Source organism: Myotis lucifugus, unplaced genomic scaffold (assembly GCF_000147115.1).
Source record: "Myotis lucifugus unplaced genomic scaffold, Myoluc2.0 scaffold_409, whole genome shotgun sequence".
NCBI classification, from domain to species: Eukaryota; Metazoa; Chordata; class Mammalia; order Chiroptera; family Vespertilionidae; genus Myotis; species Myotis lucifugus.
Genome location: NW_005871457.1, coordinates 230,387 through 245,874, shown reverse-complemented (window position 1 = coordinate 245,874; position 15,488 = coordinate 230,387). Strand labels below are relative to the sequence as shown.

At 54.2% G+C, this 15,488-nt stretch overlaps 1 protein-coding gene across 1 annotated transcript in view; it reads right to left on the bottom strand.

Moving 5' to 3' along the window:
- The window catches only part of GRHL1 (grainyhead like transcription factor 1), a 33,103-nt gene that overhangs the window by 5,958 nt on the left and 11,657 nt on the right, over positions 1-15,488 (bottom strand). The window contains exons 8-10 of the mRNA XM_023743708.1: positions 5,023-5,181; positions 2,242-2,293; positions 851-990 (exon numbers count right to left, since the gene is read on the bottom strand). Coding sequence (XP_023599476.1) covers positions 851-990; positions 2,242-2,293; positions 5,023-5,181 — 351 coding nt within the window. The remainder of the gene's footprint in view (positions 1-850; positions 991-2,241; positions 2,294-5,022; positions 5,182-15,488) is intronic.

Below are 15,488 nucleotides of genomic sequence, written 5' to 3'. Positions count from 1 at the left end.
AAAGCTTCTCATTAGAACTGAATACACTAGCAATGGCTTCCCCCGAGACTCTAAAAACCACGAGTCCGCACAAACCTAAGTCTGCCTGCCACGTGCGCGCAGACCGCCTTCCCGCGAGCATCTGAGCTCAGGGCGGAAGCGTGCTCCACTCTGCTCACGCTCTCGCCACCACCTCTGGTCGCCGAGACACGGCTGTCTGTGCACAATGGTGACCCAGTGCCTGAAACCTTGCTCTTCATGCCATGAGGCTGCCTGACCCCACGAACCCCTCTGGCTCTTCCCTCCTGTCCAGACCCACGGAAGTTAAGTCCACGAGATCAAAGACTCCAACTCCAACTTATGTGACTATTCTAGCACCTTGTACATGAGCTAAAATCGAAATAAACAGAACCTGGCCCTGGCCGCTTGGCTCTGTGTATAGAGTGTTGGCTCGTGGACAGGAGGATCACGGGTTTAATTCCAATCGGGGATGCATACCTGAGATACAGGCTTGAGCCCCAGCCCTGGCCTGGGCATGTGTGGTAGGCAACCAATGGATGTGTCTCTCTCACATCGATGTTTCTGTCTCTCCCCCTCCCTTCCACTCTCTCTAAAAAATCAATGGGAAAATACCCTCGGGTGAGGATCACCAACCACCACCACCACCAAGCGGACTTAGGTGACGGGTCTGGCACTGCGTGTCCAACGGCGCTCACACAGCCCAAGTGCGAGGACATCCCGTCACCCACGGACACTCCGAGAGCCGACCCGGGCGCGGGCACGCCTCACTCAGTTTTGGCTTCTGTTTACAAAGCCTTCCTTTCGGTTGGGCCTCCCGTCCCTGCAGCCGCCCTGGGGCCCTGCTACGTACGTGAGAGCCCCGCTGAAGGTTGGCGAAGTGCACGTCGGGAATGAAGAGCACAGGCTGCGTGTCCAGGTCGACAAAGGGCTTGAAGACTGTGACATCCATGCGCTTGTGAGTGGGAAGCAGCGGCACCTTAACATCAGAAACTGAAAAAGGAGGACACCGGTCAGCAGCTTGTGTGTGCGGACCGGACGCAGGGAGCGGGCTCCTCAATGGTCAGAAGCTTCAGCCGTGGCACCGAGGGAGGCAGGCCCCGTCCCGGACCCCAGAGGAAGCGGTCTGTGTGAAGGAATGTGCTGCTGGTGTTTCGCACACTGAAAGCAACTGAACGTCTTATCGAAATCAGAGGAGAAGACACCTGTAAAAACACACACACACACACACACACAGACATAGACACACACACATAGACATAGACACACACACAGACAGACACAGACATACACAGACACACACACAGACACAGAGACACACACACAGACACACAAAGACACGCACACACGATCAGGAACAGATGCAAAGCACCACTTTGTCTGAAAGCTCAAAGATGGGAAGTGCGTGGATAGAACTCAGTGGGATTCACCGTAGCTGCCCGCATCGAGGAATTCACATTCTAACACAAGCCTCTTCTCGCTCAACACCCCTCTCTGCTCCTTCCCTTCAGCGAGGCTGAGGGCACCATCTTTATGAGGCTCTACGGTCCCCCTCCCCACTCCGGAGGCCTCAGCGACAGCTTTCCCAGCCAGCACCTGCTCCCTGGAGGGGCGTCGGGCACCCCGAGGCCGCAGGGGCACCTGACTAGTGTGCCAAGGGGCGAATGTCCGCGGAGCCAGCCACCGCTCGGAGAACAGAGGCAGCGCCCAAGCCCTGCGGAGGAAACCGCTGGCAAAGAGCAGTTTTCCCTCATGGCGAGAGAGGGTTTTGTGAGTGTGAATATCGATCACATTAAAAAGAGAAAGGCTTTCCTGGCGAGATATCCAAACTGAGGCTCTGTAGATTCTGCAAACGTTAGAACGCGAGACAGAGGACAGCTGCTCATCTGGAATGAAGACACCCTGAGCTCAGGGGTGTTATTATTCTTAAAAACCCAGGAAAGTCCCAAGTTTGTCATCAGCTATTCACCAGGCTGCCACCAGCGACTGCGCGGGAAGTGACAGCCAAAACGAGGCAGAGTCAGGAGCGCCTCCTGCGCCCTCCATTCCCCCTTGGGAGACCACCCCAAGCCACCCTCTGCCTCAGCTGGTGGTGGGAGCCGGGCCTCCATCACAGCAGGGAAGCAGCCAGCTGGCTCCTGCGTGAAAGCCCAGGCTGGCTGGGCTCCGAAAGGAAACGGGCTGAGCCCGGAGGCCAGGGTCCTGCTCACGGCATCCACCTGGGAGCGGGGCCAGGGCACTTGCCTTTTCTTTTGCTTTGTTTTCGTTCTTCGTCCCTGATTTTCCGTTCGGCTCCCTATAGGTCAAGACAAGACAAGAGAAAACATGATCCTGTTTATCTGATGCTCTTTAAAAGACGTGACTCTCACCGGCAGCGGTGGGGGTGGGGACAGCTCCTCTTGGAAACGGGCCCATTGCCTATTACGTTCCTGGAGCTTATCATGCAGTTTCCTCTAAAAAGCCTATTTTTTTAAAAAAAACATTTTTATTGATTTCAGAGGGGAAGGGAGAGGGATAGAAACACCAACGATGAGAGAGAATCATGGATCGGCTGCCTCCTGCACGCCCCCCACTGGGGATCGAGCCCACAACCCGGGCATGTGCCCTGAGCGGGAATCGAACCGTGACCTCCTGGTTCCTAGGTCGATGCTCAACTCCTGAGCCACACCCGCCGGGCTGAAAAGCCTGTTCTTAAAATGATGTCTAAGTCTATGGAATCACAGGGAAACAGCAGCACCTTCCCCTCCACAGCGGCCGTGGCCAGGCTGCACGCAGAGCTGGGAAGCTCGCTGGCTGTCGCTGCCTTCACGGTCGCAGTAAGCCCGGTCACAGCCGCAGTGACCGAGACGCGGGTGAGGGGCAAACTGACCTGGGAAACAGTGTCAGTGGCCGTTTCTCTCCAGGACAGACCGGGTGCGCACGAGCTCAGAGAGAGGGGATGCCAGACTCCCACTGTCAGCCGCCCAACTCTGTCCCCATTTTCTCTGAAAAAGCGCTAAACTGTTGCTGTTTCTGAAATAAGAGAAAATTCTATTTGCCAAACCAATTAAGCAACTCACAGTAAAGTACTGATAACACTTCCTGGGAGGCCTGCAAGCGCCTCTGAAGGTACAAAAGGCGCCTTCGCTTTAGTGTCTGACTAAAGGTCACCCAGACTCCTAGATGTGAGAGCCTGAGAGCCAGCAGCGGGACATGAGCAGACCGGCACCACGTGACACGGAATCGAACCTCAGAAAGAGGAGAATCAGGAGGCAGGGGGGACGCTGCACTGACAGAGGAGCAGAGGACGAACCCAGACGAGAAGCAGCCACCTCAACCGTAAGCAAGGACAGACCTAGGACCACGGTGGGGTGACGCACAGGAGGCGGCAGGTGGCTGAAAAGTTCAAAGACTGAAAATTAATGACACAAAACACATACATAATACTTTCTTCTCGTGCAGGATTTTATATGATCCATGACAGCCCTGAGATTAAAAACTGGGGATGATTTAAAAAAAAACCAAAACAACAAAAACAAAAACAGAAACTGGGGAGAGAACAGTGTGTAACTGCACCTTCTCTGTCCCTGGGCACCGGCTATGACACGACGCTTCTGACCACCCGTGTGTCACAGGTCTGAACGCAGGAGGACACAGCAACTCCCGCCTGCACGCAGGTCTCTGCCCCAGCAAGCAGGGCAACCGGAAGGGTGATTTTAGGGGATTTACAGAGGCAGCCACCGCCATGAAGGCCGAGGGGATCCAGCAGAGCCCGCGTCTCTCCGCGCTGTGTGGGGCTGGCTGCCTTTCTCACCGCACAGCGCTTACACCCATCATGGACCAGCACCGACTCGGCCTGAACACCTGACCTGCGATCCAGGACCCGGGACAGATGCTGCCTTACAGGTGACCTACATGAACACACAGGCGGCAGTGACACCGGAAGAGGGTTCGGTGCTGTCCCAACCACTCCCCGTTCCACAGCCTCGGAGAAAAGGCCTCTGCTCCACAGAACCCATCAGCACGCACTCACGCGGCAGAGCGACCGCTGATTCATAAAATAACTGGGCGATTCGTGAGCTTCTCTGCGTTTCCGTTTCTAAGTCGGCTACCAACACAGGACCTTCCTCCAAGGTCTTGATGTGGAAACCCAATGTGTTTAAGAGCATGAATCAGTCCTGGTCTTTCTCCCGCAGCTGCCGGCTCAGTTTCTACCGCCGGACACGGAAAACTTCAGTCCGTGCTAACTCGTGCTGACGCCTCTAATACAGCAAAACTCAAAGTGTGACCGTGGACTAGCCTCAGTCCACAGCCTGCTGTGGTCTGAGTGAAAACACACCAGAAATTGAGAAGGCATTTGGGAAGCAATTAGATAGGACACGTTTAAGTCTGCTGAGTCAGTAATTAAAAATGGGGCTTGCAGCTTGTATAACTTTGTTTCATTTTCCCAGCAATTCATATGAATTGTTATTGTCATTTACAGAAGTATAAGTTCATGTGGATCAGAAATAGAAATCATGGCCCGTCACCAAAGGTAAAGTGAGACACGGCTCTAAGCGAGCAGCACTGCCTACGAATCGGTAGGCTGGGGGGCCACCAAGGACGGAGCAAAGCCCGCGTGACTCTATCAGACACACCCAATAAAATGCCATTTTCCAGCCCGGCCAGTGTGGCTCTGTGGTTTAGCTTTGACCCATGAACCAGGAGGTCATGGTTCAATTCCCCGTCAGGGCACATGCCCGGGGTTGCGGGCTAGATCCCCAGTAGGGGGCATGCAGGAGGCAGCCGATCGATGATTCTCTCTCATTGATGTTTCTCTCTCTCGCCTCCTCTCCCTTCCTCTCTGAAATCAATAAAAACATATTTTTAGAAAAGCAATTTTCCATAAAAACAAGATTCTTCTCTTCCCTTTCTAATGTGTCCCTGACGGCTGAAACGGTGACTGCTACCCCTCCTTTACATTAACAGCAGCACGTGACACCGAGCTTGAACATGGGAAGGCCCTGCCCTTCTCCCGAGGGCGGCCTGCCCTGTGCCGCAGCCCACCTTGTCGCAGAAGACCTTGATCTGGCAGTAGGCCCGGTGCACGGGCTTGTTGCTGCGGTTGTTGTAGCTGTAGGTGTCGATCTGGATGTTCAGCGGCAGGCCCTTCACGCCCTTCTGGGAGGAGAAGTCCGTGCTCAGGCAGTTCACAGAGATGAACACCTGCAAGGAAAGGCCCGTGAGCTACGGCCCCGACGGCAACCGCGGCTCAGCCGGTGAGACGCCGATGGCACGGAAACGACCAGGTTGTTCTAATGAGAGCGCAGCTTCTCACCAAAAAGAAAATTTTTAAAAAGGGTTTATTTTAGAACCACCTTTGGTCAGAGCAACGGCAGCCTCTAACGGGAAAGGCAGCCCGGAGCTCTGACCTGCTGTCGGAGCACGTACTTAACGTCGCACAGGGACGAGCTGGCGTCTTGCTGTCACTTTAGACGTCACCAACAGCACCGGTTTGCTCTGCAGCTGCCTGACAGCTTCGTACGAACGCTCTGGGACCCTGCCTGCATGTCTGTCCGCACCTCGCTGAGGACAGCCTGCAGCGCCTGACGCCTGAATGTTCTGGAATGTGTGACATCAGAGAGTGGCATCTGAAAGTGGTACTTAGCGAGTCCCAGGCAAAGCTTCTTCGGCACATGAGCGTGCTCCATGTCCCTCCTGTTTTTGTGATTCTGGATTCTAGCCTCCCACACGTGGTCACCACGTTTCTGAGCTCCCTTTCCACGAGTCTTAGAATTCATTTCTGATGCGTGAGCACCACACAGTGGATGTTACTGGAATGACAGTTTTTAAAAACCAGGTACATTTCAAAGACCAAAGACCCTGGGCTGTGTTCCTTCCAGTCCACAGGTGACAGTCCCTCAGCCCCAACCACCAAGAGCAGGCCTACCCGGTACGGTGGGCGCCTGGCTGCACCCAGGCCCAGACAGGGTAAGTGGAAGCTAGAAAAGGGGAAACCCTATCAGAACGGGGGTAAGAGAAGGGAGCGGGGAGAGGGCAGAGAGAGAAGAATGACAGCCCCCATGACCGAGGATGCTCTCCAGAAAGTACACACAACACTGAGATAGAGTCTGTATTCTCCCTCGAGTCCATATACCGCTCCTAAGTAGGACAAGACCAAAGCATCCTACAAGACTGAGAGCTCGTCCAAGGTAACAGGTTTAAAGCCACCGCCATCCTGTCCCCCCACCAGCTCTCCACGCAGACTGGTCTCCTCGCCGTTCCCCGAGCACCTTGGGGAGCTGGCTCCGGCCTCACCTCCCTGTGCTCGTCCGTCCTCCCCGTCCTGTTCCCCTCGGGGCCTCCACGGGGCTCTGCCTCTCCACACGTGAGTCCCACCTCCACCGAGGCCTGCGCCACGGGCCACAGCAGTGACACCGCTCGCTGAGCCCCGATGCGTCAGACCGGGGCTGGCAGGTCTCACACGTGGTCTCCTTCCTTCGTCCCCACAGCCCGGAGAGGCGGTCCTATCTTCTTCTTTACAAGGAAAGGGGGAGACTTTCAAATTGTCCCCCAGGCAGAGGGCACGGGACTGGGGCTCATAGTCAGGACGTCCCCCTCTACACGCTGCCTCTGTCCCCAACCAGCTGTGTGTGTGAGAATCCTCACCAGAGGGTATTTTTTCATTGCTTTTCAGAGACAGTGGAAGGGAGGGAGGAGGGAGAGAGGGAGAAAGAGAGAAACACTGATGTGAGAAACACATTGACTGGTTGCCTCCTGCATGCGCCCCAACCGGGGCCAGGGATCGAACCTGCAGCCCGCTGGTGTGCGGGCCAGCCCGCTGGCCAGGGCCCATTGACTTTTATCCCAATCCCCTGGCTTTCCTCTCCACCTGAAACGCCTGCCATTTCCCCATGTGCCCGTCCCCGTCCCCGACTGGACTGTAAATACGTGGTGGCGGGTCCACGTTCTCTGCCGTGTGCCTCTCAGTACCGAGCACCGTGCCTGACCCGGGACGGCCCTGCCTTGCCCACTGTGACTTTCCTTTCTATTCCGCTCATTCTTAGTAAACAAGCAAACGGATTTAACTTTAAATACCTAAATCCAGACATACAGGCAGAAAGCGGTACACAGGAATTTCAAGTCCATTACGGAAACTTAGTGCTCTGACTGCATATTTTTGGAAAACACTGCATATACGATCCATAATTTCAAGTTAAGGAGGCAGTCTATGGAACAGGTGAGAGAAAAACAGATGCAGACAGAAACACAGACAGAACGACAGACAGAAAGACAGTAGTCTATGAAACAATGGAGCACATAGAGGAACGAAACCACTGTATTCTTCATCTCACAACCCATGGAAAACCTTAACTTTCCCTGTCATCCAGGCTGCGGCACTCACCTACTCACAGACCGAGGCAAACCCGGTGCAATGTGCTGACTGTGTCCTCTAACAACTGCGGTCAGATCCGTGAGCTTTAGCAAGTCAACCTCACTGTGGGGGCAGCACAGAAGTGTTCACCATCTCACTCACGGAAAGAGCATGAACCAAGCACCTGGCGCCCAGCCCTGTAAGGGTGCATGTGGGAGGCGACTAATTGAGGTGTCTTTCTCACATCAATGTTTCTCTCTCTCTCTCTCCCCCTCCCTACCTCCCTTCCTTCCACTCCCTGGAAATCATTGGGAAAAATATCCTCAGGTGAGGATTAAAAACAAACAAAAACAAAGCACTTGGAATTTGTCAGTCAAGTTACCAAAATTATAAGTAGTTGAGTCAGAAGCTAAATGATGAACCTGACTAACCTATGTACACAACACTAGGTTACTTTTCAAGAACTAAAAGGCTGTTCCTTTAAAAAATTTATCAAGACAGTAATAGCCGTGCTATATTATTATCCATGTACAAGAGAAGAACCCAACATCCAGATACAGTCTTAATTTGTTTCCCCACTGAGAGATTTAGGTAGAATTTTGCATGTTTTCATGACATCGCTACTATAATACTGAAAATGACTTCTTTTGTCTTTCATATGGGTTTTTCAATGAGTAGAATAAAATTATTTCAAAATGTGCACCTTTAGCCTAGCTGGCATGGCTCGGTGATTGAGCATCGACCTATGAACCAGGAGGTCACAGTTCGATTCCCGGTCAGAGCACAAGCCCGGGTTGCGGGCTTGATCTCCAGTGTGGGGCGTGCAGGAAGCAGCCGATTAGTGATTCTCTCTCATCATGGATGTTTCTGTCTCTCTCTCTCTCCCTTCCTCTCGGAAATCAATAAAAAATATATTTTTTAAAAACGTGAACCTTTAGACCCTCTAAGAATAGTATGAACCACCCTTATGACAGTTTGGATAAATTTTTCTTTTTAATTGAGTTTTTAATTAAGGGATGAAGCATTCTTGTTAAGGGATTTGGTTTTTAAACTAAAATAGAGTAACAAAGTGATTCGCTCCTAAGAGTGGCAGACCCTGAGCTTCTACTTCAAGTGAAGGGCCACACTCCACCCACGTCCGAGGTCAGGGGAGGGAACCAATGAGCGCCCGGACACGCCACCTGTGCATCACCTGTCCCTGTCACACTGCATCCCTTGATGGCAGCGGTTATGTGTTACTTTACTTCTTAAGTTTCTTCCAGTGTTGAGTACATTTCCCCCCAATGCCTAGGACTAAATGGTGCTGAATTAAATGCTGGTAATAAGAGACAGGAAAACGATGGCTATAAAAAATCTACATATTATCTACAAATATTTAGTATGTTTTTACTGATTTTTAGAGAGAGAAGGAGGGACAGGGATAGAGATAGAAACATCGATGGAAGAGAAACATCACTAATCGGCTGCACGCCCCCTATTGGGGGATCGAGCCAGGAACCGGGCATGTGCCCAGACTGGGGATCAAACCTGCAACCTCCTCAGAGCATTTCCTATGGCCGGTGTCCTCACATAGAGAGAAAAATCTCTTTTGAGGACAGACTTTCTGTTTGAATCATTTTTTTATTCTCACAGGGAGAAGTACAGTGAGTAATTTGCTGAATGAATGAATGAATGCAGAGTTAAGGAAGTAAACTCCTTGCAACATGACTTAAGCCAGTCCTGTCACAGAGTTGAATTAACAGATTATTTTCCGTGCATACAATTTCCTATAAAGATGTTAGAATGAGTTAAATTGATCAATAACGACAGAAAGACACAACACACCGAAGACAGAGACAAAGTCAGGTCCCGTGCCTCCTGCTCTAAGCTCAATGCTCTCGAAACCACACAAAAGCAGCACAGCGGCCGGAGAAGCACCCAACGGACAAGCTGTTCAGTGAAGCAGGAAAATGGGAAGGAGGGACCCCCACCCCGGCCGATGGCTGTGAGCAGGAGGGTGTCAGACCATGAGGCATGAAATGGAGTAGGGAGCGTACGTCAAGTTCCTGTCTAACTTCACTCAAGTCACGGGCTCAGGTGACAACGAGACCTCACAGAGATGGTGGCGGCATCTCGGACACAGACCCAGCTGCCTCTGGGAGTCCTCAGCCTTTCAACCCATCTGGCATTAAATGTGACTTAGTGGCATGCAGATGTCACAGCCATAACTTCACTCCTAGAATGTAACTGATCTACTGAATTGAAAGTAGAAACCCTAGAACAAATTTTAATTTAATTCTCTTCTGCATCAGTCAAAAAGGTCACTTAACCACTTCTAAGTAGCTCTGCTTAGTCAGAAACCTCCTGAAGAATGAAAAACCTGAGGTTGGTAACATAGTTTCTTCTCCCAAATCCATAACCATGAGGTAAACAGGAGGAAATCATCATTTTCCAATATGTTTACATGAAGTGATAAATGTCAACGGAAGCCAATGGGAAACAGGTGTTTTTAATATATAATTGATTTCAGAGAGAAAGGGAGAGGGAAAGAGAGAGACAGAAACATCAATGATGAGAGAGAATCATGGAGCAGCTGCCTCCTGCACGCCCCACACTGGGGATCAAGCCCGCAGCCCAGGCATGTGCCCTGACTGGGACTCGAACCGTGACCTCCTGGTTCATAGGTCAACGCTCAACCCCTGAGCCCTGCCGGCCGGTGGTGGGAAAGTTTAAGAACTCAAGATCCAACTCTTGGCTGAAGTCTAGGGACAGGAACAGTGAACGAGCACTGCACAGCAAACACCTAGTCCTAATCAGTATTCCTCCCCCGTCCCCGCCAAAACGTAACCCCTGGTCACATCAGTTCTGTAGGAGCCGTGTGCTCACTCCATATGCACGGGCCTGACGCATGAATTAAGCCCAACGGATACCAAAGGCTGAGTCAGACACTCAGAAGGAGGATCCAGTTTCGCACCAACTCATCGGACAATCCGAGGGGTCACACCTCCCGCAGCTCAGGTGGCGGGAGGTGATTAAGAAACCCCACCGCAGCCCTAGCTGGTTTGGCTCAGTGGATAGAGCGTCGGCCTGCGGTTCGACTGCAGTCAAGGGCACTGGGTTCAATTCCTGTCAAGGGCACATGCCCGGGTTGTGGGCTCAATCTCCAGTAGGGGGCGTGCAGGAGGCAGCCAGTGATTCTCTCATCACTGATGTTTCTCTCTCTCTCTTCCTCTCTGGAATCAGTAAAAATATATCAGAAAGGAAGAGGCAGCCCCACCCCAGAGAGATGTCAGCACGGACTGAAAGCCTTCAATGTGCAACTAGGACTTGTGTCATTTCTCACATGAGCCAATGACCGGCCGAAGAGAGAGATAAAGAGCTGGCAGGCGGGGCGGGCGGGGAGGGTGTGGGAAAGGCAAAGCACTAACTCGGGAATCTTCTCACGTCGCCGTGGGCGTTTCCCTGAAGATGAAACAAGGATGGAGTCATGGCCCTCGCTGTTGCCACAGTGCCGCCTGCCCGCACGGCCCCCGCCCTCCCCCGCCCTCCCCGCCCCGGTTTCTGCACCGGCTGCAGAGCCAGGGAGAGTCACCGCGAGAGGGGCGGGCGAGGGGCGGGCAGACACTGACTGGCTGGCGCTGGAGGCCCTGCGGGGCCTTCCCTGTGACACCCGAAGAGCAGGGCCCGGTGAACTTGAGGACACTTGGCAGATGCAGGGAGCCGGCACCTGTTGGCCCACATGAGTATAATGTTTGTTCTGAAATATGCAGAACGGGGTGCAGGTGCCACAGGTCGGCACAGACCACATTCCACAGCCCGGCCCCGAGAGGACAGGTGAGCACCCGCGTCACACGGGGCCTCGCAGGCACGCTGACTTCCAATCAACACGTCTACGTGTGAGAGGGTTTCCACTCTAAAAAGGGCTAAAGAAAAAGCCCTCCATGGTGGTGAAGGTAGAGAGTGCGCTTCCATTCTTACCGAAGGGTCTGTGGTCGCACAAACAGGAGGGGTGCCATCTGCAGGAAACCTGGCCGTCAGCCCGCACAGCCCTGCCACCTCCATTCCGGGGACATTTGGTTACTACGGAAACCGTCAGGCCAGAGGGAAAGCTCTGGGTTTAGCTCACAAGCAGCAAAACTGGTTGAAATGACGGATTCAGAAAGCCACTCGGAGGGCATTTCCAGGAAGGAGGAGGAGGAGGAGGAGGAGGAGGAGGGGAACGTGATGGGCTGTCAAGGACCGAGCTCCACAGAGGAGCCATTGTTTGACGGTGGCGGGTGGAGGAAGGAGAATTTCACACAAAAAGAATGAAAAGAGAATTGAAGTGACAGCACAGCCGTGGCTAAATGGACAGGGCGCTTCAAACCCGTCTCACAAGACGCCGGTTTCACTGCCACCCAGGCTTTCTTCCTGCCAAGTCTCCCGTCCAATCGGCGGCCGGGCCTCCCCCTCGGGCTGAGCTGAGATAAATGGGCGCTATTGTTGCCTCAAGTGGAGGCTCCGGATTCGGTGCATTTATTTTACGTCTGGACGAACCTCCTGCGTAGACACGCAAGTATATTCCCTGTGAAGTGCTTTAACACCAATGTCTAACAAATCTTGCTAAAAAAGTTTAAGTTCAAGGAGAAACTGTCTCGCAATCGGAACTGGAACAGGTTTTTCAATTTCCAAGGAAAGCATGTATTCCTGCCAGCGGAGTGGAGGCATTCGCCACGAATTTCCCATCAAGAAAAATGTCTTCCATTTCCAGTACGCACCCAACTATTCCTAGAAGGAATGTGACTATCGTCTGGCACCAAGCTATTGTCTTATTTTTCACTTGGATAAACTGCACGAAGGGAAACCCAGGAGTGGAATGTCATTCGGAAGCCTCCAGGGCCACCCCGAGCGTCCGTCCCGAGGGGAGGGGTCGAGGACGGGACCCAGGCCGTCCAGCTCATCGAGTGAGCCGCGCCCGCCTCCGTGACCGTCTCTCCTCCTGGGCTTAAAGGAACAAAGGTCCCCGACTTCTCTTCTACTGCGGCAGGGAGTAAACACTTTTGTTTTAAATTAAATCTGCCCACACTTAATTGCAATTACAAGATGCCTGACTCACCGCTCTCCCTCCGCCCCCCAGTCACACTGGAAACTTCAGGTTGGGAAACAAACCAGCCCTGCCCCGCCTCCTGCGCCCAGACAGGCCACACCCGCTCCCCGGCGCTTGGCGGATGCTCCCCAGGATGAATCCCTGTAGAGGCCAGCGATGCGCTCGGTCCAAGCAAACGGGAAACTCCTCTCACAATGAACTCCAAACAGTCCTGCAGACCAGACAGCAAACTCTGTTCAACAAGCACACCTGCCTCCCACACGGAAGTCTCCAGCTCCAGTCGCAGGAGGGGCCCCGCCCCGACCCAATGAGCCCTGGGCGCCCGGGCCACCCCTCAGACCCACCCCTCAGCGACCAGTCCTGTGCTTCCCTGCGACAAGGAGGCAAAGGCTCCATCCAGACACCGCCTGCCAGTGGGGAAGCTTCTGGGGCCCCGAGAGGCTCTGCACTCTGTTCTAACCCCTTTTCTTCTGAAACAAGCGCCTCAAGGCGACACATAAGACACGGGACTCAGGGGACCAGCCTTAGAGCTGACAGAGCAGAGGAAAGGGGGGGGAGTGCTCTCTGCCGGGCTGGCCCTCTGGGGACAGGGCTCTGGTTTGGTCCCATCTCTGCCTGCCCCTCCCCGTCGCCAGGGGCCAAGCACCAGGCTGAAGGCGAAAAGCGAGGAGCCACTAGGACACACAGCGTGTGGGAGCGGCTGTCAGCCCCGGGAGAAGAGCACGCCCCCAGGAAGGGACGCAGGGCCACCTGTCTGCGAGGGGATCACCATCATCGCATCGGACGGAGCTCCCTGCTGAGGGCTGTGAGGACAGAGAGCAAGCGGCTCCTCTCAGGCTGCGGAGAAGCCCGCCTCGAAGGTTCCTCTCCGCCCCGGAGGCAGCGCACAGGGAGCCAGAATGAGACCCCATCCAGCTCCTCGGACGGACGGACGGACAGACGGACAGCGCGGGAGCCAGCAGGCGCTTTAATGTGTGAACGAGCTGTGTGAACGACGGTGGGCAGTGCACAGTGGTCGGCGTTCTAGCCTAAGGACTTAGCCGTCTCTATGGGGAAGCCATGGGGTAGTTACACCCTAGGGGTCAGCACATCTTTAAGGTCTGCTTAATCCTCGTGGAGGTCACGCTGCCCATGGACCAGAGAGAGACTGACTGCTGTGAGCTGCGGCGGCTTCCCTGTCGGCTGCCCAGCTGGTGAACTGAGATCAGGCATGTTCCCACCCCACCCCCGCCAGTGCCGCCCGGGGGGGAGGGGGACAGGCTCCCTCCGATGTGGCTGCCAGTTCTCACTCGATTCCACACAACTGTGCTTTGGTCTCTAATTCCCACTCCTCCGTGGCTGAACGACACTCATCCGCCACCACGGAACGCGCCTTCTCGTAGCAGGGTGCTCTCCCCGAGGGCTTCCCTGCGCCCCTCAGGGCTGCTCCGCCGGGGAGAAGCCTGAGCCTTAAACGTTCTCCCGTTCTCCCGACAGGCACCGTCCCTCCATGCGAGGCCCAGACCCCGCCTCCCTGGGTGGCCACATTCCGATGACCACGCGGCGACACGCTCCCCCTGCAGACCCGAGCGCGTCTGTGGGCGCTGAGCAGGGGACTGCCCTCTAAGTGTGAGCACAGATGAGGTGCCCACCACAGCGCCCGCACGAAACCGCCAGCCGCAGGAGTTGGTGCTCTCTCAGTAACTGTTTTTTCCTCTATTTAGCTTAAATTCTAACAATATTTTTATTGATTTCAAAGAAGAAGGGAGAGGGAGAGAGAGAGAAACATAAATGATGAGAGAGAATCATTGACCGGCTGCCTCCTGCACACCTCATACTGGGGATCGAACCTGCAACCCGGGCCTGTGCCCTGACCGGGAGTCGAACTGTGACCTGGTTCATAGGTCGACACTCAACCCCTGAGCCACGCCGGCCGGGCTCCTCTATTTATTTCAGATCCCGAGGCTTTGGGGAGGCCCTTTGCTAACCAAACCTCAACCCTGTTCTGAACTCAGGTTTAAATCCCCGGCCCAGAGGTGCGGCCTTTCCTGAATTTCTCACTTGGTTTTGGAATGACCGCAATGAGCAGAACAAAGAAGCCCGATTTATAAATCATGTGTCTCCGAAGCACACTTTCCTTAGAAATCAGGATGTTGCATTGGGGGTCTCAGGCGAGCCCACAAAAGCCTGTTTAACCCACATACACCGCACACAGCACCAGAGCTTCCGCCGGGACCTGCCACAATGCTCGGGCAGAGCAGGCATCGGAGACCTGCTGGACGAGGCTATGCGTTCCTGCCCCGGGGCAGGTGCACAGCGGGCTCTGGGGAGATCTCTGCGGGAGTCGGTGGAGGCTGAGCTTCCTCCCACCCTCCTTCATGCAGCCCCTCCTCCACAGTGGCCGTGCCCTCCTCCCCTACAGATTCTGGTGGTGGCACCGGAGCGCCATCTTTCACTGCCTCAAAGGGAGCTGCTTCTTCCTGCCCAGCTCCCCGCCAGCAGCTGATCCGGCCGCACACACAGGAGGCCGGCACCCGATTAAGCTATTTCACAATGAAATGCGAGTGTCCGACCACTGGCAGCTCGCCCAGAGGTGTCCGACTCTTCAGGAGAGGCCTGACGACCCAAACACACCCAGCTCTGTGGAGCACAGAAGAATGACCAAACAGAGAAGCAGGCTACCCCGTGGAGAGGTCAGTGCTCCTGGGACCGTTTCCAGAATGTTCCTGCCTTTTTAAACGTCCTCCCCGCCAGCACCTGAAAACGAGTGATGCTTTACATGGTCCAATCGTGCTTCAGGTTTCCATGGCAACAGAGGTCTGATTACGCTGATGGAGGTGTACAGGGGCAGTAGGAGTCTAGCCTCTAGTGAGAGCACTTTCCCCAAATCAGAACGGAAGCCCAGGGTTCAAGACTCAACCTATCGTGAGCAGAAGCGGCAGGGAGGACCTTGTCATCGCGGGGCCGGAATTCTGGTTTTACTCATCCTCAGTTCCCTTTAAAGAGCAGTGGGAGGGGGAGGGGGAACCCCACCATCTCCAATAAAACCCTCCTGTGTTGTGGGGGGGGGAATAAAACTGGGAAGTTGGAGGAATCAACAAGCAGATCCTTAAA